We start from the raw sequence: 23,109 nt of genomic DNA on the forward strand, positions 1-23,109 counted from the left end.
AAAGATTGGAGACTACCAGAAGATAGTTGAGAAAGCCTTGACTTTACTGATTGCATGTGTGATTTCGGGCATAAGCGTCTACCAATTTACAGTTGCAATCTTCATATATTTCCTCTTAGAAGAACTGAAAAATAGACATCTACAACTAGAAATTCTCTCAAAAAAGGTTGCAGAGCTAGCTGTGCAACAACAAGAAATAGGTGTGCTAGGGGCAAAAGTAGCCATGATATTACAAAGGCTTGAAAGACCAACGGCAGAGGAAGCAAGAGAACAGGAAGTGCTTAATTGTGAACCTGTGGTGCCTGATAAAATCGAGGCTGAAGACAGACAGCCCATTGAACATACAGCACCCACTCTTACGGACCTTACTGAGGCAGGTCCACCATCTGCACTATCTTTCCCAGCGGCCCGGGAACAGAGGCCTGAAAATGGTTTGCAAGAGCAAACAGGAATTTCAGGTCCGAATAATAGGAAGCCGGACTGTGCAGAGCCTCCTCGCTCTTGCAGCTCTCCTCACCTCAAGCCAAAGGCTCCCCAAACGGACCCAGCGCTGCTGCCCCAGCACTTCACTTCACATACTGATCCAAGATTGGCCCGACCCTGCGATCACATCTATTCCTCCATTACCCGGGATCAAAGATTTCAAGATATTCTGAAAATACCATACCAGCTGGACTTAAGAAATGAACCAGCGAGAGAAGATCTGAAGCATATTGTTATAGATGGCAGTAATGTTGCAATGGCCCATGGTCTGAACAAGTTCTTTAGTTGCCGTGGCATAGCCATTGCAGTTGAATATTTTTGGAAGCTCGGCCACAGAAACATCACTGTGTTTGTCCCACACTGGAGAACCAGTCGGCATCCTGATGCCACAGAACAGCACTTCTTAAGCCAGCTCCGGGAGCTTGGGCTATTAGCTTTCACTCCTTCCCGGACGAACCTTGGGCAGAGAATTGCTTCTCATGACGACAGGTTCCTGCTCCACTTAGCAGAAAAGACTGGTGGCATCATTGTAACCAATGACAACTTGAGAGAGTTTGTGACCGAGTCCGTGTCCTGGAGAGAAATTATCGCAAGAAGGCTGCTTCAGTACACTTTTGTGGGGGACATATTTATGGTTCCTGACGACCCTCTGGGAAGACATGGACCTCGGCTCCAAGAATTTCTTCAAAGGGAGGCCTTTCTTCTACACACGCCTCCAAAACTCGATGCCCAGTCAGATGTGCGCACATTTGGCCACGCCATCCAGAGCCACAATAGCCAGGGAGCCCAAGCAAGCCCTGGTGCTCCACCCAGGACCAGGATTCTGCAGAGAAAAGCGCTCTGAGTGTGGCCTTTGTGAATGGCCTTCCCGGACGCTGAGCAAAACCTGATGTTCGACCAGATTCTGGCGGCTCATCCCTACTTGAGAGACCTGAGTGCCCTCTCTGTCCTGGTGATTTACTGCAAGCTGGCCTGAGGGCCCAGGGACAACGGGAGCCCTGGGTGGGAGGTTGGAACTGCCAACTGTGGGAAGTGCCATAATGTGAAGGAACCCAGTGTGTCGTTCATTGGGATAGAAAACAAAAGGGAAGGGGATATGTGCTGTATACAACATGAGATGCTCGCTCCACACAAGGGGAAATGAGTACTCCCCGAAAGACACTGAAGAATGCTGCCTCACTGAAGTAGAACCTTAAGGGTTCTTGGAACGTCCTTTGGCTGGGCTCGGTGGAACAGAGAGTTGAAGGAAAGGTACAGCTGAAGCAAACATGGGAGGGAGAATGTTCAGGGAAAGCCAGCAACAAAAGAGACGAGTGATGTTGATGAAAGAATCCAGGCAAACGAAATGCATGGACTCCTCTGTCTTCCTTGCATTGCTTGGTTGAGCTACCTTTTCCTGAACTCCACGGAGAACGGTCCAACAAAACCTTCTGGGAGTGGGCTTGCAGCTTCTGTGGGCTTGAGCTGCTTGGCCGAGTGATGTCAGCTGACAGATGTGCTGAGGCTAGACCTGTTGAGCACAGGTGATATATGGAGGGATATAAATAGAACTTGAGGGTCTCGTGTCTTCTTCAGTGGTCTTCCATTCCCTGAGAGAAGCACAGCTGAGAACCTCTCCTGGTCTTCCTCCTGCTGAGGCATGCTTAGCCTGAGGTCTGGCTGTCACTGCTGGTTTCTGCCACAGCTGCTGCTCCTTGACTGCTATCCTGACTCTACCCAATTGGACTGCTGCTGTATCCCTGAAGTGTTTGCTAGCGGACTGAGCTGCCAGTTTCTGGACAAACTGAGTGTGGCTGCTCCAAGGAAACAACTATTGGCGTGCTTACAGAGAGGAGACTCGCATGGCAGCATTCTGTGAGGCCCAACCAGCAGCTTACGAATTCATCTGGAGGTACTTTCACACAACCATTGGACAGAAGCCAGAGAGAAATGTGGTTGTCTTAAGGAAAAGCTGGAGTATCCGAGAAGCATGGAGGCCCCTCGGGAAGACCAAAAAGACTCAACTAACCTGGATCCTCAAGATCTTAGAGAACAAGCAACCAACCAGACAGCGTATATCTTCTGAGAGGAGGCCTCCAACACATATACTCCAGAGGACTGCCTTTTCAGGTCCCATAGAATAGATGCAACTAAGCCGAGGGAGACTTGAGGCCTCAGGGAGTGGGGAGGTCTGGTTGGTGGGGAGAGGTATTGGGGAACAGCCCATTGGACACTGGGAGGTGGGAGGTGTTCTGGGATGAGGGTGGAATGGCCTGGGGATGATGACTGGACTGTAAATGTAAGACTAAAGTATAATAAAAGGAAAAATTGAACCTTTCTAAACTGGTCCATGTTCACATTATCCTTTCTTGTTCTCTTTCTCTGATGTGTGGTGGGCCATAAGGGAGGATTAAGAGTTTAAGAAACACTGTGAAGAAGCTTTTAAGGTTATCTCACTCATGATGATATGTTCTAGTCCTAACCGTTTGCCTACGAATTTCATAAAGTCCTTCTTTTAAATAGTTGAGTAGTACTCCCTTGAGTAAACGTGCCACATTTTCTCCATACATTCCTCTGTTGAAAGACATCTGGGTACTTTCCAGCTTCTGGCTAGTATGAATAAGGCTGCTAGGAGCATAGAGGTGGAAAGCGTCCTTGTTCTAGGGTGGAGCAAGCTTTGGGAATGTGCCCAGGAAGGGTATTGCTGGGTCCTAAGGGAGTATTGTGTCCACATTTCTGAGGAACTTCCAGACTGATTTCCAGAGAGCCTCTACCAGCTTGCGGTCCCACCAAGATTGGAGGTCGGTTCCTTTGTCTCCACATCCTTGCCAGCATCTGTTGTCACCTGAGTTTTGAACTTAGCCACTCTGCCTGTTGGGAGACGAAATCTCAGGGTTGTTTGTATTTGCATTTACTTGAGTACTGAGGATGTTTAACCTTTTTTTAATGGCTTCGGGGCCATTCAGTATTCCCCATTTAAGGTTCTTTCTTAATTTCCCCATTTTTATTTGGCTTACTCTGCTATCTGCATTCTAACTTTTTGAGATCGTTGTAGAGTGTAGATATTAGCCTTCTATTGGATGGAGGGTTGGTAAGATCTTTCTTTCCCCATTCAGTTGGTCTCTGTTTTGTCCTATTTACATGGCCATATTACTTACAGGATCTTTCCACATTCATGTGGTCCCGTTTGTTGCTTTGTTCTTTTTGTCGGTTTCTTATTTTTGCTTTCATTTTTTATCGTTTGGCTTTTTCTTTCTTTTTTGATTTGGTATTTGTTTGAAAATTTTTCTTTTTCTTTTATATCTTAGAGCATAAACCATTTGCCTTCTGATCAAGTGACTTTCTTTCCCCTTTGCCTCTCAGTTCCAGGATCTGACCCACAATCTCTTCTTTTAGTTTCAGTGTATCTGGTTTTACATGGTGGTCTTTGATCTACTTGGAGTTGAGCTTTGTACAAGGTGATGAGAATGTATCAATTTCCATTCCTCCACATGGAGATCTCCACCGGAAAGAGCAACATTTCTCGAAAATTAGGTCTTTTTTCTATTGGGTGATTTTAGCTCCTTTGTCAAGGTCAAGTGACCTGTAGGTGTGTGAGTTCATTCCCGGGTCTTCAATTCTATTCCCTTGATCCTCCTGCTTTTCCTTGTACTGGGCACTCTTTATCTCTATTGCTCTGCAATAGAGCTTGAGGTCATGGGGGATTGTTCCTACCTTCTTATTTTGAAGCAGCAACACATTTCTTATACACTATCGTGGAATTACCCCTTCAGTGAGACTAAACTTTCCAATGATATGGATGCATGGGTTCTTTAAAACTACAAGCATACCAACCAAACGCGAATGTTTTACATTCCTGAAGATGCAAAGGAATAGTAGGAAACGATTCTTGTAAATTTATAATAATTTGATAGGGTGTGGTGCTGAGATCTCCTACTATTAATGTGTGGTTTTCTCTAAAAATGTAAGCTCGAGTAATGTTTCTTTTATGGTTCTGAGTGTGCTAGTGTTTGGAGCATGAATGTTCACACTCAAGATGTAATCTTGGTGGGTTTATCTTTGATGGGTATAATATCTCCCTCTCCATGTCTTTTGACTCAACGTGGTAGAAATTCCATTTTCCTGGTCATTAAAATGTCTCCTCCAGCTTTTTGGATGTGTCAGATTGCTTGGAATTTTAAATTCAGGGCTTTCTTCCAAAGCTGCAACTGCCTTTGTTGCTGAGGTATGTCTCTTGTGTGTAGCAGATTGAAGAATTTCTTTTGCATCCATTGTATTATCTTTTGCTTATTAGGTTGGAGTTGAGTCCTTCGATGTTGAAAGAGGTTAATAACTAATGATGGTTAATTTCGGTAATTTAGATAACTCTTGTGGTGGTGATGGTTTCGGTGGTGGCAGCAGTGTGTGTGTGGGAGTGGGAGGTGGGGACTGTGTTTGTGTGTTTGTTTTCCACTTTTCTTTTTGGTGCTGTGAAATTATCTACCCCATTTTCTTGAATATAGTAATCCACCTCCAGTTGCAGGTTTCTTTCTAATATCTTTGTAGGGCTGTGTGTGGGAGTCAAAGTTTATATTAGAATCGGTCATGGGAATCTATTTTCCTTCCTTAGTCGAGAATGAAAGTTTTTCTGGGTATATTAGTGTAAGTTAGCAGTTGTATTGTACAATATCTGTAAAACACCTGCCCAGCAACTTCTGTGTTTCAGGGCCTGTGTTGAGAAATCAGGTGTAATTGTAATTGATCATGAGTGAGATCAAACAGACACAAATAACTTATGTGGTATCTATTCACCTGTAATGGATATTACCTGTAAAATACAAGATAAAGTGAACAGGATCCAAAGAACCTCCAAAGACGCACAACACAGAGAAAAGTTGGAGAATTATTGAACCCTTCTCAGAAGGAGAAATAAAATAGAGGTTGTGGGTAGATGGACAGAGGGTTCCGAGTTGGTCTTCAGGTAAGGCAGGGTATGGGATCATGGAGATAGAGAGACGTGTATTGGTAATGGGACATCTCTGGGCGTCAGAGCTTACTGGAACGAGTGGGAAGACACAAGGCGATCTGTGGGCCAGCACAGATGAGACTCCTAACAGTGGGGGATTTGATCCTGAAGTGGCCCCTCCCTGTAACATGACATTATGATCAAAATTCTTCTTCTTCTTCTTCTTCTTCTTCTTCTTCTTCTTCTTCTTCTTCTTCTTCTTCTTCTTCTTCTTCTTCCTTCTTCTTCTTCTTCTCCTCCTCCTCCTCCTCCTCCTCTTCCTCCTCCTTCTTCCTCTCCTTCCTCTTCTCTTCCTCCTCCTCTTCCTCCTTTTTCTTTTTCTTCTTCCCCCTCTTCTTCTTCTTCTTCTTCTTCTTCTTCTTCTTCTTCTTCTTCTTTCTTCTTCTTCTCCTTTTCCTCCACCACCTCCTCCTTCCCCTCCTCCTCCTCTCCTCCTCCTTCTCCTACCTGAGGATCCAGCAATATTATTCCTGGGCATATTCCCAAATAATACTCCAACCTAGATCAAGGACATATCCTCTGCTCTGCTCATAGCAGTTTATTTATAATAGCCAGATACTGGAAAGTACCCAAATGTCTTTCAACAGAGGAATTTATGGAGTAAATTTATAGTACATTTACTCAAGGGAATACTACTCAACTCTGCAAAAGAAGTACTTTATGAAATACTGCAAATGGATAGGGCTAGAAAACATCATCATGTGTGAGGTAACCCACACATCTTCTTTATAATGTTTCTTAAACTGGTGATCCTCCAATCTTGCATCAGTATGTGAACTTAATTGCTGGGGCAGCAGGGCTGGGTCCATATTGGGAGCTTTGGCTTGAGATGAGGAGAGCTGCAATAGCCAGGAGGTTCTGCACAGTCTGGCTTCCCATTATTTGGACCTGAAATTCCTGTCTGCTATTTTAAACAATTTTCAGGCCTTTGTTTCTGGGCTGCTGGGAAAGAGTGTGCAGATGGTGGACCTGCCTCAGTGTCTGTAGGAGGGTGTGCTGTAGCTTCAATGCACTGTCTGTCTGTATTCATCCTCAATTTTATCAGGCACCACAGGTTCACAATTAAGCACTTCCTGTACTCTAGATTCCCTTCTCCTCCTACAGTGTCCTCCAGGACTGTGACCTGTGACATCTATCAAGTCTTCCTGTCCCATCCCTTTGCCTGTCATGGGATCCACAGCAACCACCAAGGGGAGTCTAACCCCAAACCCAAAAAGCACACAACTTTTATTCTACATGGAGCAGTCTTCAGCAACAAATTTATCTGGCTCCTCTCATTGGTGCTACACTGAACAAAGGATCTAGTCAGGTATTGCCTGGCCTGCTCAAAGGGCTGTTCTTGCCTCAATTGGTCACTTTCCTTATCCAGTCCCACACCTGGTCTTGGAAAATTCCTGGGAAGGGGCTATGTGGCACCTCTCTTAAAAGGGTAGGGGGTGAACTGGGTGATTGTGCAGGGTCAGGACAACTTGTGGTTATTCTTGAAATCGATCTCAGGGATGGGTAGGGAGAAATGTTGTTATTGTTTTGGCCAGTTTCCGTTAAGCCTGGTCACTCTGACCACAAAACCTTGCTTCTGTATTCCCTGAACTTCGTTCTTACACTTTTGTTTCTTGCATCTATAAAACTTATTTCTTCAAAATGAATATTTTGAGATTGACCATGAATGACAACATAGCATGCATGTTGTATTTGAGATTTCTGGAGTCAAAAAAGTTAAGGAATAAATATGGAATTTATTGGAATAGCTCAAAAGCTGCAGTCCTATAAAACTACAATGGCCAGGTGAGAATGGAAATTTTAAGTATCTAGGAATTGTTCTGAAAACCCCCGAAGTGGGAAGATCCACACTCAAGACTCGAGATGATTTGACCCTCCCAAGAATTGAGAAGAGACCAAACTTGATGCAATTAACATGACGTTTATTGATTGGGACGACAGAAACCAGCACTGTGGGGTCGATACTCATAGCACACGCAGGGGTAGGGGAGTTCAACCTCAAATACTTGGAAGAAGGGGTATTTAAAGAAAAAACCCTACCGAATCACAAGGAAGAACGTCCTGTTTCTCATGATTGTTACCGAATCACAAGGAAGAACCTCCTGTTTCTCCTGATTGTTCTTTACGATATTAATCTAACTTTATGGTTAACCAGTTCCTGATACTTGGATCAGCTCCTTTTATGGTTAGCTAGGTTCTGGAACAAAGTGGCTGAACCAGCTGGTGCAATTACTTTCTGTGATCAGCTAGTTTCTGGAACAGGCAGTTCCAGGGTCTGCTTTTGGCTTCAAGTATTGTCTAGGGGGCTATTTTAAAAGGTTTCCTTTCACAAATCACCCTGAGATTCATCTCCCAATAGTCAGAGTGACTAAGTTCAAAAACTTAGGTGACAACAGATGCTGGCAAGGATGTGGAGAAAAAGGAACCATCCTCCAATCTTGGTGGGACCACAAGCTGGTAGAAGCACTCTGGAAATCATTCTGGAAGTTCCTCAGAAATGTGGACACATACTACCTAAGTACCCAGCATTACTATTCCTGGGCATCTTCCCAAGAGATGCTCCAACCTAGAGCAAGGACACATCGTCCGCTATGCTCATAGCAGCCTTATTTATAATAGCCAGAAGCTGTGAAGTACACAGATGTCTTTCAACAGAGGAATGTATGGAGAAAATGTGGTACCTTTACTCAAGGGAGTACTATTCAATTATTCTTAAGAGGATCAGTAGTCGTTTCCAATGTACCTGCCTAAATTAAGTCCTAAGATAATTGTCAGATGAATTCCTTTGTGTCTTACTAAATCTTTAGCATCAGAATTCCAATCTGGGCACTATCTGAACCCACACACAAAGTTCACAACTGCCTTTTAGAATTTCTAAACTTATACAGGTTTTGATCCCTGAGGCACAGTCCCAAGATGTGTTAGGAGTATTAACATATGCAATGCCTTTATATCATTAACAATAGAAATCAAGCCTACCCCCACACCTGCGATTAGGGGACCTATCTTGATGGAACCCTGAGCAAACATGAAATTCTTACTTTCAAAGCACACTCCTCAAGTGAGTATTACAGCTCACGTCTCTGATGTATCCAGCTTTTTCTCAGCTCCTAGCCCCAATAGCTAGTATTCAGCTGGTGAGGGCTGACCCTTGGCCACTGTCAGGGTGGTCAGCAGCACCAGCTATGGTCTTCTCCAGGAAGGCTCAAGTGTCTGGACCGGATGTGGTCATATGTGGACAGATTCTCTGACCTGGAACTGGTGAGATGGCTCAGTGGTCCCCAGAACATAGGCTATTACCAGTTGTGACCAGACTTCTTTCTGTATTACCTGTAGGTCTTTTAGCCTGGCATACAAATCATTATTACTGTGACATGTTGGTTCAGTAACATCGTCTAATACAGGCAGAGGAGCTGAGGCCCCATATCAGATCTCAAAGCGGGTAAGGCTGCATCTCAAAGGGATATTTCTTGCTCTGATGAGAGCAAGAGGGAAGGAGTGCCACCCAGTCTGTGCCACCCAGTCTCCATGGTTAATTTGGTCAGGGTCTCTTTTAGGGTTCTATTTATTCTCTCTACCTGTCCTGAGCTTTGAGGTCTGTAATGTAATTTCCAATCGACCTCTAAATACCTGGCCACACCTTGGATTACTTTGGCAATGAAAGCAGGGCCATTGTTTGACCTGATTACCTTGGGCACTCCAAACTGGAGGAAGATTTCTTCCTGTATCTTCTTGATGACTACCAAGGCCATCTCCTGCTTGGTGGAGAAAGCTTGTATCTATTCCTGACAAGGTATCTACAGGCACTCCTGGTTTTATCTCAGCGAAGTTAACTTCAACGTCCCACTAAACTCCCTAGGTCTCAGTGCCCTGTTTGCCTGTTAAGCTTTCACCTGTGACATACCTTACAGTTTTCTACTATCTCTCTGGCTAAAGTCGTAAAGTATATTACATATAACTTAACTACTTGGATAAGCTTCTTATCCCCCTAAATGAGTCCATTTGAGTCTTTTATTTATTCTCTGGGGAGTATTGTTTTCCCTAATAGTGCGTCATTGTCCTTCTGCTTCTAAGAAATTTGGGACTTTTCTTCTGTTGTACATTCTAAGAGAGGCCATCCCTTAGTCCAATCCCAGTTCCCAGTGTCTGTCTCTTGCAGGCCTGTAACCAGGACAGGCTCCTGAATAGCCATTTCTCAAGCCACTTGATCTGCTTCGTTATTGCCCCATGCCACTGGATGTCTTTCCTACTGATATACTGGGCATGAATAACACTCACAGTTGCTGGCTTCATCAGGGCATCCAAATGATGGCAAGGGATAGGGGCAGACAGGGATGACCATGAACTAGTGGGTTACCTCCCAGCACTCACCAAGGTCCACAGTTCTCACCAGCACCAAGGTAGTCCTGGGATGTCTCCCAGGGAACAGTACAGTCAGTTTACTACCCTACATTCCTTCCAGAGACTAGGGTGATCGCTAATCCCAGATCAGCCCCAAAATGAAAGAACACCTAAGTAGGGAGACCCTCCTTCAATTCTCAAGATGATGCGAACCACCCCCAAGAACTCACAAGAGACCAATCTTTTTGTAATCAACATGTAGTTTATTGATAGGGACGACAGAAACCAGCGCACTGGGGTCCAGACTTGTAGTCCACACAGGGGTAGAGGAGTTTGACCTCGAATGGTTGGGAGAAGGGGTATTTAAAGGAAAAAACCATACCAAATCACAAGGAAGAACCTCCTATTTCTCATGATTGTTAACTAATCACAAGGAAGAACCTCTTGTTTTCATGACTTTTCTTTAAGATTTTAATCTAACTTTATGATTAACCAGTTCCTGATACTATTGTAGTCAGCAGCTATTATGGTGACTTGCTATTATGGTTAGCTAGTTTCTGGAACAAAGTGGCTGAACCAGCTGGTGCAATTACTTACACTTTCTGTGGTCAGCTAGTTCCTGGAACAGGTAGTTCCATGGCCCGTTTTGGCTTCAACTTTTGTCTAGGGGGCAATTTTCAACATTTTCCTTTCAGTCCAATCTCTCAAAATTGGGTGATTCAGCTGGTTTTGTGTATAAACTGGAGTACTGAAGGAATAGGCCTTGGTAGATATGCTGCCCAAGTAACAGTAAGCAGGCAAATAAAAAAGCATTCCTATTCCAGCAGCAGATAGAGTCCTGATTAAACTCCTACCCTCTGGATTTAAAGTGAGTATAAATCTGAATTAGGTCTATGGATCATCCTACATCAAGACATGGATCAAAGACTTGTTTTTTCCATTCTCAACATTCTGGTCACAGGTGTGCCTTCTTTTTCTGGATTGTAGTTTATTCCACATATAATGAAGTTGAAAGCCAAGAATAACCATCTGAATCCATCCTTCTTCAACTTGACAAAAATTGTATCTCATGTCAAAAAGAAAACTATAACAAGGTTATAAATACAGCTAACATGATATAGCCATCCCTCCTATAAAAGCATAAGCAATAATAAGGACACAATAATGCCTAACATGATAACCTATCCCCTAGGAAAACCACAAACACATTGTGAATTAGGGTAGTTCAGTGTCCTTTAGGAAGTATCCTTTTACTATCTCAAACTTAAATATGATAACTGTTGATAGTCTTTTAATTGATCTTAAAGAATACAAAATATCTCTTTACATGGATAGCAACACTCATATCTATTGTAATCATCATTTCTACAACTGGTCAAGTGGCCTTTGATGATATATATAACTATCTCCTTTACTGCTCATTTTGTATTTCTAACATTCTCCACAAGCATGTCAGCAGATCTTGACTTCTTTCCTGAAGAAGTGACCCATACCTTTATACATTAAGGGTCTTTTCACTTTTGGCCTTCTGCCTAGATTAAGCCATTATAGTTTCCCATTGACATTAATCACAGGACATGATACTACTAAGAGGTGTACTTCATAATCTCTTTCCCTCCACATTGTGGAGAGCCAATACAGTTTCTAAATGATGATCTGCTCTGTTACCGCTGATATCACTATTATTCCTTTCTTAGTCTATTAGTTTAAGGTCAATAAAAGCCCAAAATGACCAGGAAGAAATCTGCGTTTAAAGTTCAAAGGAATGTTCATTGTGGCTCATAAGAGGAAGACTTCCATCCTTTTGAAGCACGGCTTTTAGAACAACAGATCTTACATTCTCTGGGTACAGGAAAGAAAAATTTTGTTGTAGGCCACTAAGAGTAAGGATATTCTTTGCCACACTTTGATTCCTGGACTCAAGGACATTGGATATTGGAGAAACTCTATCATATATTGGAGTGTGATTCAACCCACATACTGACTTCTGAAGAACCTTGACCCAGGTATCCATGTCAATGCCACCTATTTGGCTCTCTAACCATGTCTTCATAAAAGCCACTGTATCTTCCTATTAGGCCATCTCTTTCAGGATGGTGGGGAATAAGGCTGAGAAATTAATTCCTTAGTAAATGAAATACTGTGTGTAATAACGGACTGGTGGATAAGATTTTTGTAAGTGTACAGATTATGGTTTTGGCAAAAACATTATGTAAAGAATAAGTATTTACTCCAGAATGAACAAGATGTGACCGAAGAGGATATGCCTGAATTGTTTGTGAACAGAGAGAAGTGACTGGCTACTTAGGAGAAAGCACTGTGGAGGAATGAAAATGAGAGAAGACACACTTTTCCCAAGAGTGTTTTGTAGAGACTGGTTGATTAGAAGTGGAGCTGGGTAGGGAGAAGTCCAAATGAGCTAGGGAATGGACAAAGAGGAAGAAGAAGGAAAGGAGGAGGAGGCAGAGGAGGAGGAGGAGGAGGAGGAGGAGTGACAAGATTGTGTAAGTAAAATGGCACTGTAAATAGGACAAAACGGAGACCAACTGAATGGGGAAAGACCTTACCAACCCTCCATCCGATAGAAGGCTAATATCTACACTCTACAAAGATCTCAAAAAGTTAGAATGCAGATAGCAGAATAAGCCAAATAAAAATGGGGAAATTAAGAAAGAACCTTAAGTGGGGAATACTGAATGGCCCCGAAGCATTAAAAAAAGGTTAAACATCCTCAGTACTCAAGTTAACGCAAATACAAACAACCCTGAGATTTCATCTCCCTACACTCAGAGTGGTTAAGTTGAAAACTCAGGTTACAAGAGATGCTGGCAAGGATGTGGAGACAAAGGAACCGTCCTCCAATCTTGGTGGGACCGCAAGCTGGTAGAGGCTCTCTGGAAATCAGTCTGGAAGTTCCTCAGAAATGTGGACAAAATGCTCCTTTAGGACCCAGCAATACTATTCCTGGGCACATTCCCAAAGCTTGCTCCAACCTAGAACAAAGACACTTCCACCACTATGCTCATAGCAGCCTTATTCATACTAGCCAGAAGCCGGAAAGTACCCAGATGTCTTTCAACAGAGGAATGTATGGAGAAAATGTGGCACGTTTACTCAAGGGAGTACTACTCAACTATTTAAAAGAAGGACTTTATGAAATTCGTAGGCAAACGGTTAGGACTAGAAAACATCATCATGAGTGAGATAACACAAATAGTTCTTGATAGTGTTTCTATAACTCTTAATCCTCCCTTATGGCCAACCACACATCAGAGATAGAGAACAAGAAAGAATAATGTGAATATTGACCAGTTGGGAAAGGTTCAATTTTTCTTTTATTATACTTTAGTCTTACATATACAGTACAGTCATCATCCCACTTGCGTCCTGTATGTTTGCGTATGTTGTACCTTTAATTTCTTTCTTTATTTCTTTGTAACCCAGTTATCATTGAGTAGAGCATTGTTCAATTTCCATGTATATTTGAGTGTTCTTCCCTTATTGTTGTTGATGACCAGCTTTAGCTCGTGGTGGTCTGATAGGATGCATGGGATTATTTCTATCTTTCTGTATCTATTGAGGCCTGTTTTATGACCAATTATATGGTCATTTTGCAGAAAGTACCATAATGTCTTTCTACAAATCCAGCCCTACAAAAGATAATAAATGGCCAAGCCCAACATGAGGAGACAAACTACACCCTAGATAAAGCAAGAAACTTATCATCTTGGCAACAAAAGAAAGAGAAGAAAAGCACACAAACATAATCTCACATCCAAATATGAATATAACAGGAAGCAATAATCACTATTCCTTAATATCTCTCAACACAATGGACTCAACTCCCCAATAAAAAGACATAGATTCACAACCTGAATATGCAATGAGGACCCTGCATTCTGCTGCCTACAGGAAACCCACCTCAGAGACAAAGACAGACATTACCTCAGAGTAAAAGGCTGGAAAACAACTTTCCAAGCAAATCGTCAGAAGAAGCAAGCTGGAGTAGCCATTCTAATATCGACTATATCAATTTTCAACTAAAAGTCATCAAAAAAGATAAGGAAGGACTCTCCATATCCAGCAAAGGAAAAATCCACCAAGATGAACTCTCAATCCTAAATATCTATGCCTCAAATACAAGGGCACCTACATACATAAAAGAAACCTTACTAAGTCTCAAAGCACACATTGCACCTCAAACAATAATAGTAGGAGATTTCAACACCCCACTCTCATAAATGGACCGATCATGGAAACAGATATTAGACAGAGACATATACAGACTAAGGGAAGTAATGAACCAAATGGACTTAACAGATATTTATAGAACATCCTATCTTTAATGAGTTTTAACATACATAAATATCTCTACATATCTCTTTTTTTTGTACTAGCATAAGTGCAGATAGTAACACAGATGCCCCAATAATGCTCACTTGCCTTTTTGACCCCCTCCAGAGATCAGCTGTAACCATTTTAAGTCAGTCAAATATTAAATCAAGACACTTGACATAATTGGAAGTTTCAAAGTAATCTGAAGAGCATAATTTTCTATCATATATGTCAAAGCCAGATGAGTAAAATACCACAGGAGCAGAAAGGTCAAGGGCTAATCCACTTTGGTGTCATTAGGGATCATGTTTAAATTTCTTGGGAAACTTCAAGGGTTTGGAAGCCATCATCAAATTCCCCTCCAGTGCAAGGTGCCTCTAACAAGACAGCTGTTCTCTGTCGGAAAAGAAGACTGCTTTTTCTTGTGTCAGGATGCACTGGATCATTGTTTAACAAAGTTTATTTTTTATGAACATATTTGTTTAAAACAAATATAGCTAAAATTTAAGGAACACATTTATTCTGTGTAAAAGCAAAAAACAAACAAATAAAAAGTGAAAAATAAAAAAAACAAGCAAAAAGTGTTAGCCTAAATAAGCCTATTTACATGGCAATTCATAACACAGGCAGGATCTTATACAATGATAAGTATAGAAAATAAGAAAGGAAATGACTTCTCATTTATCTGGAGTAAATCAGCACCATGGAAGACCTGAAACATTAAAATAATTACCTTGAGAACTGAGGCTACCACCTACAAGAGTCTATTTTAATAAATCATCAGATATGATTATTTTTCTAAATAATTTTAGCAGTATAAACATCTATTTTATTATAAAATATTAAATAAGAGGCTTCTAAAGTCCTATAATGTGTTTGTAATCAAAACAGTATTGGACAAACAAACACTTCCATATCTATAACTCCACAAACAAGACTCCACAGACCACAATATAGACATAAAGAATTTAAATAGAGGATTGAAGATATGTATATAGACAATTTTAGCAATTATTATGCAGTAAAGGCTGCAACTAAATGTAGAAAACAGTTTTTTTAACCAATGATTTTAGTAGCAGAAACAAATTAATAATAAATCTATGAAAAATATCAAGTCAGGAATAAACTTGATGATTGACTGATACCACGTTTTTCCCCAATATAAAAATTTTATTTATTATTAGGAATTTCACATAGTGAACCCCAATTATACTCACTTTCCAGTCTACCCATACCCTAAAAAGAAAAAAGAAAAAAAACAATTAATGTAGAAGAGGACAAATCTTGAGAAAATACTAAAGTGGTGCTATTGAGGAAGAAGAGCTTGAGTATTTTTTAAAACACTGACCATGGATAAGTTTGCTAAAATATTTCTACACCTTCCAGCACTAGCAAATTATAAAATATTACCATTTTCTAACCATAGCAAGACATGGTAGAACACAGTAGCACTAATTCTCAGCCTGTATACATCAGAAGTAATGCCAACAGTAATGAGACATTTTTAGGTTGACAAAAAATGTAAAATAAGAGTGGTAATTACAGAAATCAGATATAGCATGTAATATACATAGTGTGCAGCTACTGCAATAAAAATTTAGAAAGATCTCTAAAACATGACCTTCAAAACATACAGTTATACTATGTCAGAGAGACAGGAAAACCGGAAAATTGCTATTTAATGTGTGTAGTGTGGCAACATTTTGCAAAAACAAGACTGAAGGCAATACATAGTGATGTTCAGAGCTATGAGAAAAGGCAAGATTTAGGTTACCTCTGTTTTAATTTAATTGAAATCAGCTATGTAGACAGTCTCAGCATAGATTAGGTTTAACGAGTTTTGTTAGTATGCTGACAGTTTTATTTAGATAATGTTCTAGAAGGCAGGCAGAGGAAATTATTTACTTCTAAATTGCTGACTTTACAAAACAAAAACAAAAAAGAATTCCACAACTAAAATAGTAGTATCTTCCTAAAGTCAATTTCTAATATTCAATGATACATGTCTCCACTAATATTGCTAACCAAATACTACGCAACAAAGTAGAATATAGTGTGTACCTGCATGGTAAATCTGACTCACCAATGCTTGTATTCCCCTTTTGGGGAGCATGCAGTGAACTTTATTGATAATATTCAAGAGAGTAGGGAGGACTCTCAAGGTCCCTCCTGTTATTATGGGGGTCTGGGGTGGAAATTGTGATGGAGATTCTGAGGAACTCTCTCTTGCTCTCAGTGTCCTTACTGGGGTGGTTAGTCCAGGGTTTCTTACTGTTTGGAGGCCATGTAGGGCATGAGGTCTACCACCCTGTTGTTATAGCCATATTCATTGTCATACAAGGAAATGAGCTTTACAAAGTTGTCATTGAGTGCAATGCCAGGCCCAGCATCAAAGGTGCAAGAGTGGGGGTTGCTGTTGAAATCTCAGGAGACAATCTGATCCTCAGTATAGACCAGGATGCCCTTTAGTGGGCCTTCAGATGTCTACTACACCACCTTCTTGATGTTTTCATATGTGGCAGGTTTCTCCAGGTGGGCATGTCAGATCCACAATGGATATATTGGGGGTAGGAGCTGGAACGACATGCTAGTAAGCTTCCCATTCAGCTCTGGAATGACCTTGCCCAAAGCTTTGGCAGCACCAGTGGATGCAGAAAAAATGTTCTGGGCTGCCCCACAGCCTTCCTACCACAGCTCCAGAGGGGCCATCCACAGTCTTCTGAGTGGCAGTGATGGCATGGATTGTGGACATGAGCCCTTCCATGATGGATGACCTGGTCAGTGGGGAGCTAAGCAGTTGATGGTGCAGGATACATTGGTGACAATCTTGAGTGAGTTGTCATATTTCTCATAGTTCACATCCATCACAAACATGGTGGCATCGCCAAAGAGGTAAAGATGATGACGCTTTTGGCTCCACCATTCAAGTGGGTCCCAGCCTTCTCCATGGTGGTGAAGATGCCAGTAAACTCCATGACATACTCTGCACCAGCATCACCCCATTTGATATTAGTAGGATCTCACGCATGGAAGATGGTGACAGGCTTCCCTTTCATGACAAGCTTCCCAGTCTCAGCCCTGACTGTGCCATTGAATCTGCCATGGGGAGACTCACACCAGAACATGTAGACCATGTTTGAGGTCAACAGTAGAAGGGGTAGTTGATGGCAACAATCTCCACTTTGGCAGATGCAGAGCAGAAGGCAGCCCTGGCAACCAGGTGTCCAATACACCCAAACCTATTCACACCATCCTTCACCATCTTGTCCAGGGAAAGAGGCTAACACTGCAGGAGATGTTGTCTTGGAAACAGGGAGGAGTAGAGAGTTTTTATTCCCCTTCCTATCACCTTCGATGTTCTTAGGAAAGACTAGCCATAGTTTTAGAGTTGTAGGAAAGATACATAATATCCAGTAAATAAATACCACTTTCATTTTTCAAATTGATACATTTCCTAATGACTATTTCATGCATATCCAAAGAATAAACACATTGATTCTTATTTATGGCATCATCACTTTTATCATTTGTAAGTTTAATAAGTCAGATGACTGTGAAACTAAGTTTTTAAAAAGTGAATGAAGGAAGGAACAAATCATTATGAACTGGATGTGCTCTCCTCCAAATACATAGTGAAAAGTAACACCCAATGTAATGGACTTTAAAGAAAGTCCCTTGTAGAGGGTAATAAATATTAGATAATGTCTTAGTTTGGATTTCTATTACTGTGGAGAGACACCATGATGACAGCAAGGTACAGAGAAAATAAATTTGATTGGGACTGGCATATAGTTTAGAAGTTAGTCCATTTTCATCATGACAAGAAGCATGGCAACAAACAGGCAGACATGGTGTGGAGAAGGAGCTGAAAGTTCTACATCCAAATCAGAAGGCAGCAGGAAGAGAGAGTGACTCTGGGTCTGGTTTGAGCATCTGAAACCTCAAAGCCCATCCCCAGTGTCATACTTCCTCCTACAAGACCACACCTACCCAAACAAGGCATACCTCTTAATAGTGTCACTCCCTAGGGAACAATAGAGGTCATTTTCATTCAAACCACCAAAGCTAAAGTCCTGAGTTTCAACCACTAATGCAAAATTACCAGTGTCTTTATGAGAACAGGGGATTCAAAAGGATAAACACACAAGTATAAAGCCATATGGAGACACAATGAGAAAACATGTTACTTATAGGTAATGATAGGCCTGCAGTTTAACCAAGCCTGGATACACCTTAGTTTTCTCAACAACTTTGAGAAACAAAATTTCTATTTCATAAGCCACTTGCTTTATGGTACTTCATTATGACAGCCCCACCATGTCTGTGTGTATTGTATGTGTATATGTAGAATGCAGGTACATATATAATATGTACAGATATATGTGTATATACCTACTAATATAACATATACTAATATTTTATATAAATATATTAATATTGTTTAACATCTTTAAGGGACTTTCTAAATGTAATCCTATTTATCTATAAATATCTAGAAATATATAAGATTACATGACTATATAATACAGTATTACTTTATTTAAATAAAAAAAACATATTTATAATATTCAGGTAGAAGCATCTACCTTAACTCATTGCACAAGGGACTACGATAATATTGTTTCTGAAATTTGACCATATATTTGTGAAAAAAAATGATCAACAAATCTGCATTATTTTGTTTACCTTTAAGTTCCCTTTCTCCATCTTATTCCTTCACCACTCCTGTCCCCCCCAACATACACATATAGTGTAAAAAGAAAGTATTTACTATAAATTGCTACAAATTTATGGTCCCCCCCCCAAAAAAAACTGCAATGTGTACAAGGAAGCCATGTCATTTAACCAGCTGGGTCATGTTTTATTACTAAGAATTAGACCGGGATGTATAAAACCATTTAAAATGTCCCTGAACCTCCCAGAAAAAAAAAAGGAAAATGGCTCTTAAATGGGCATGAATCAGCAACACTAAGAAGCAATTCAATGCTTTGGAAATCTTACAGGGAAATCCTCACCAAATATTGCAAAAAAATAAAAAAGAAAGAAAGAAAAGAAGTACCACATTGACAGCAATGACCTGTAATAAGGGAGCATGCTTTGAGAAGAGTCTCCATCAAGAAATATGGTTAGGAATAGCTTACCTAGTATAAGAAATGCAATTTAAATAAAATTATTATCAGATAGTGAAATGTGTCATGTAGAAATGTATATATTTAGATACCAAGTACTTGGATGGACTTCCTTCCTTCTGAAGTACAGTTTTAAAAAAAACAAAATTTAAATATAGAAGGCTAAAGAGATGAATCCCTGGTTAAAGAACCTTTCTTCTCTGTTAGAGGACCTGAGCTAGAATCCCAACACTCAGTCTGATGGCTCACAACTGCTAGTAAGTTCGGTACTGACATCTTTTGCTTTCTGTGAGTATCTGCAGAAACATGGCATACACACACACACACACACACACACACACACACACACACACAAATAAAAATAATAGATCAATAAATCTAAAAACAAACTTAGATACTAGAAGGTTCTATGGCCATCTGAGGACATGAACAATTGCATTATGTATCATTTGATCAGCTTTGTGAATATACATGTATACACACACACGCACACACACATACATTTTTCTCATTGGAAAAATAAATTTAAAAATCAGGAATCATCATGATTTTACATAAACAGTAACATTATATACAGAAATATAGACCAAAAGATAAGTGAGCATTCCTCTCACATTCTTGACAACAAGTCTAGTGCTCACAGCAAAGCAAATTTCCAATCCTTGGAGTCATGAAAACTCTCCTCCCTCTCTATGGATTTCTGAGGACTGCATTTTCTGACTACTGTTAGCTTGTAACAGTCAAAAATATGGATGAACATAATTTCAAGAGTTTCATCCAGTTCTCATATTTTTATATGGATGATTCAGCATTTGTACTCTGCTCCATTTTATTACAATGCTGGCCATGATAGACTATACCCAAATTTCAAAGGTCAGTGAGTTATGGAACAGCATAACTCAGTTGTTTCCCAGAATTCTGTGATCAGACACAGACAAGAAATTATTCTCTTGACTTTTGTTGAACTCAGTGTTAAAATGGTATGCATTTTCTCTCCAGTCTTTGCTTTCTTACATCAAACCAATACTCTAGTTTGTCCTAAATGACACCAAAAAAAAGGCTTTAAACATGATTTCTGCTCCTTGAGAAAAAATATCACTTGATTACCATAACTCATTCTATGGAGACTCTCACCTGTGGCCTGCTTTCCTCCAGTGCAAAAGGCTTTCCTTATGTTTCTGTGTAATCTGAATATCCCTAAGTATCATGCTTCCACTTATGTGATTACAGAGTCCCTTAAACTCTTCCTATTCCTTGATCTCTTCTGTGGAAAGCTGCAATAACATTCGCCATCACAAGATGGCGCTGGCTTCCGCTGCACCAGCCCGACTTCCTTTCAGGAAACTAGCTGTGTGCGCATGTGCAAGAGTGTGTTCGCGCCAAGTCTTTGCCCACCCCAGGGCGTGCCAGTGAGATCATGGGTAAGCGACCAATCAGGCGTGGACACGCTGTGCTAGGGTTTTATTTTTTTTTCTTTTTTTCGGAGCTGGGGACTGAACCCAGGGCCTTGTGGTTGCTAGGCAAGCGCCCTACCACTGAGCCAAATCCCCAACCCCCGTGCTAGGGTTTTATAAGCAGCGCCTTTCTGGGCCCCGGTCTCTCCTCTTCAAGATGTAATAAATGCTTTGCTGCAGAAGAATCCTGGTGTCCGCGCATGTTCTTGCTGGCAAGACAATAGCGTGGGATATTTGGTGCTGAAACCCGGAACAAACGCCTCACCATCGCCGGTGCCGAGGAGAGCCTCTGTTCACAGAGAGGGTCCAGAACTGCAGGTCAAAAGGTAAGCTCTGAGAGACATGTTTGGTCTTGATCTCTCTCATCTCTCTCCCCCATTAGAAGATGCGGTGGAAGCTTTTGTTATTGTTTTGGCAGCGCTCATTCTTTTTGTTTTGGTTTTTGATTTTGTGGCTGCCGCTAGGCACAGTCAGAAGTCGTGCCTAGAAGATGAGAAATGCTGCCCAACAATAATAGCAGGACAGGGGGCGCTAGGGGAGTTACAGGACAGCATGTCAGAAACAGAGCAGAATGAAAGATTAAAGAGCTCAAAGAGAAAAGGTGCACCTAAGAAAAAAGGCCCTTCCAAGGACCTTGGATCCGAGGAAGCGAGAGATAAGGGAAAGGACGCCCTGGGAGAGAAAAAGGGAGGAGATAAACGGAACACAGTATTTTGGGAGAAAAATTTTGTCTTTGTGCTTGTAAAAGGTGTGATTAGGCTCTGGAAACTTCACAGAATCATACTGATCAGATTTGATAGAGGTAGACCGCCTGAAACATTTATTCAGGAGAATCAAACAAAAAGATATCTCAATTCTTCATTTTTCCTACCCTCTACCCCCAAAGACATCTCAACGCCCATACACAGCTTGATGGAGTTAATGTAATTGGGTTGTGAGTGGAAATATTCAGGACTGTGTTTCACTTCCATACCATTTGTGAATGTCAGTCGTGCTGCTCAGATATCCCGTAATATATCTCAGTATCTTACAGGAACCTGGTTTCAACACATTGATGGACTAGTCCAGGAATTGAGACAATCCATCGTCCATATCAACTCCACTCGAGTGGATGGTCACCGTGGAAGTGGTGGAAAAGGGGAAATCCTACCTCTCTGCTGACTCCTATTGGAATCTGGGTCCCTTTGGTGGGACACCATCTAGTTTTTCCCTCTATGTGTATTGTCTGTCCTTGGTGCACCAAGCTGTCCATGTCTGTCAGTTTATGTCTGTGGTTCTTGCTTCTCGTTGTTTAAATGTTTTATGTTTCATGTTCAAAAGAGAAAATGGTAAAAACTTTATCTGCCAGTCATTCATATCTTGATTTGGTTTTAACTCGTTTCAAAAAAGGAACAAGTGAATAAAAAGCAGTTTCAACCAGTCCTTGGAGCCCTGTATCTGTAGCCAGGAGTCTAGGTCAGCTGGAGAAGCTGCCCGGGGATGAGCGTCTGCATGAGCTGATTATTAGACTTAGCAGGTGACAAGGTGCTTCTCTTAAAATCACAGCTAGAAAAGTCATAATGGTGTTTGGTCTAAATATTAAAGATATGTGTAGCCACTTCAATTTTGTTTCTCATTGGTTTTAAATGTATAAATATGCTCTACATGCCTTGGTTATGGACTATTGGCTTTTAAGTTATTGGATATGGTTAAAAAGGTATAATATTGGTAACAGAAAGTTGACATAAATCTGGTAATTTGGATGAAGTCATTCTAGACAACATGTGACATGAGCCAACCTAGGGAAACAGGTCTAAATTGAGATAATATTTTTATGGAATTCTTATCCTAGAAACCAGTCTTCTAAAAGAATTTAGGACAATGTCTCTTTGTTGAGGTATTGGAGACCGCACCATCGTTCGTTGATATGTAGGAATTGGCAGTCAAACTTTGTAGCATGAAGGATAGACTCGGTGTCTTGGAGACTAGATTTTGGAAACTAGATTGTTTGTTGGAGGTTGAGTTTTGCTTTCCAAAGTTGTGGTTTGCCCTGAAGTTATCTGTATTTTAATGCTAATTCCACTGCCCCAAGGACAGCTGCCTAGTCACTACTCAGAACTCAGGTGACCTTGTGGTTGTGCTCTGGTGTTACAAGGAGAATTTAAGGATTTGATTAAGGATTGCCAGTGTTACATTGACTAACTCAAATTTATTTATAATTGAGGAAAAATCAAACAGGTAGAGATTGTTACAGGATTTACAAAGGATTGATGAGGTTTTAGAACTTGTGAGAGCATTACAGCCAATTTCCTTACTCCAACTGCCATTTCAAGACAGATTTAGAGGATTAATTTTATGCAATTTGTTTACGTCATAGCAATTGTGAGTTTTCATTTCGTGAGCT

At 40.9% G+C, this 23,109-nt stretch overlaps 1 protein-coding gene across 1 annotated transcript; it reads left to right on the forward strand.

Moving 5' to 3' along the window:
* The first annotated feature begins 223 nt into the window (after positions 1–223).
* LOC116904482 (NEDD4-binding protein 1-like) lies at positions 224–1,459 on the forward strand. Its single transcript, XM_032907284.1, has 2 exons — positions 224–1,273; positions 1,343–1,459. Exons 1-2 carry the CDS (start codon positions 224–226, stop codon positions 1,457–1,459), a joined length of 1,167 nt encoding a protein of 388 aa, XP_032763175.1.
* The last annotated feature ends 21,650 nt before the right edge of the window (positions 1,460–23,109 follow it).

Source organism: Rattus rattus, chromosome 6 (assembly GCF_011064425.1).
Source record: "Rattus rattus isolate New Zealand chromosome 6, Rrattus_CSIRO_v1, whole genome shotgun sequence".
NCBI classification, from domain to species: domain Eukaryota; kingdom Metazoa; phylum Chordata; class Mammalia; order Rodentia; family Muridae; genus Rattus; species Rattus rattus.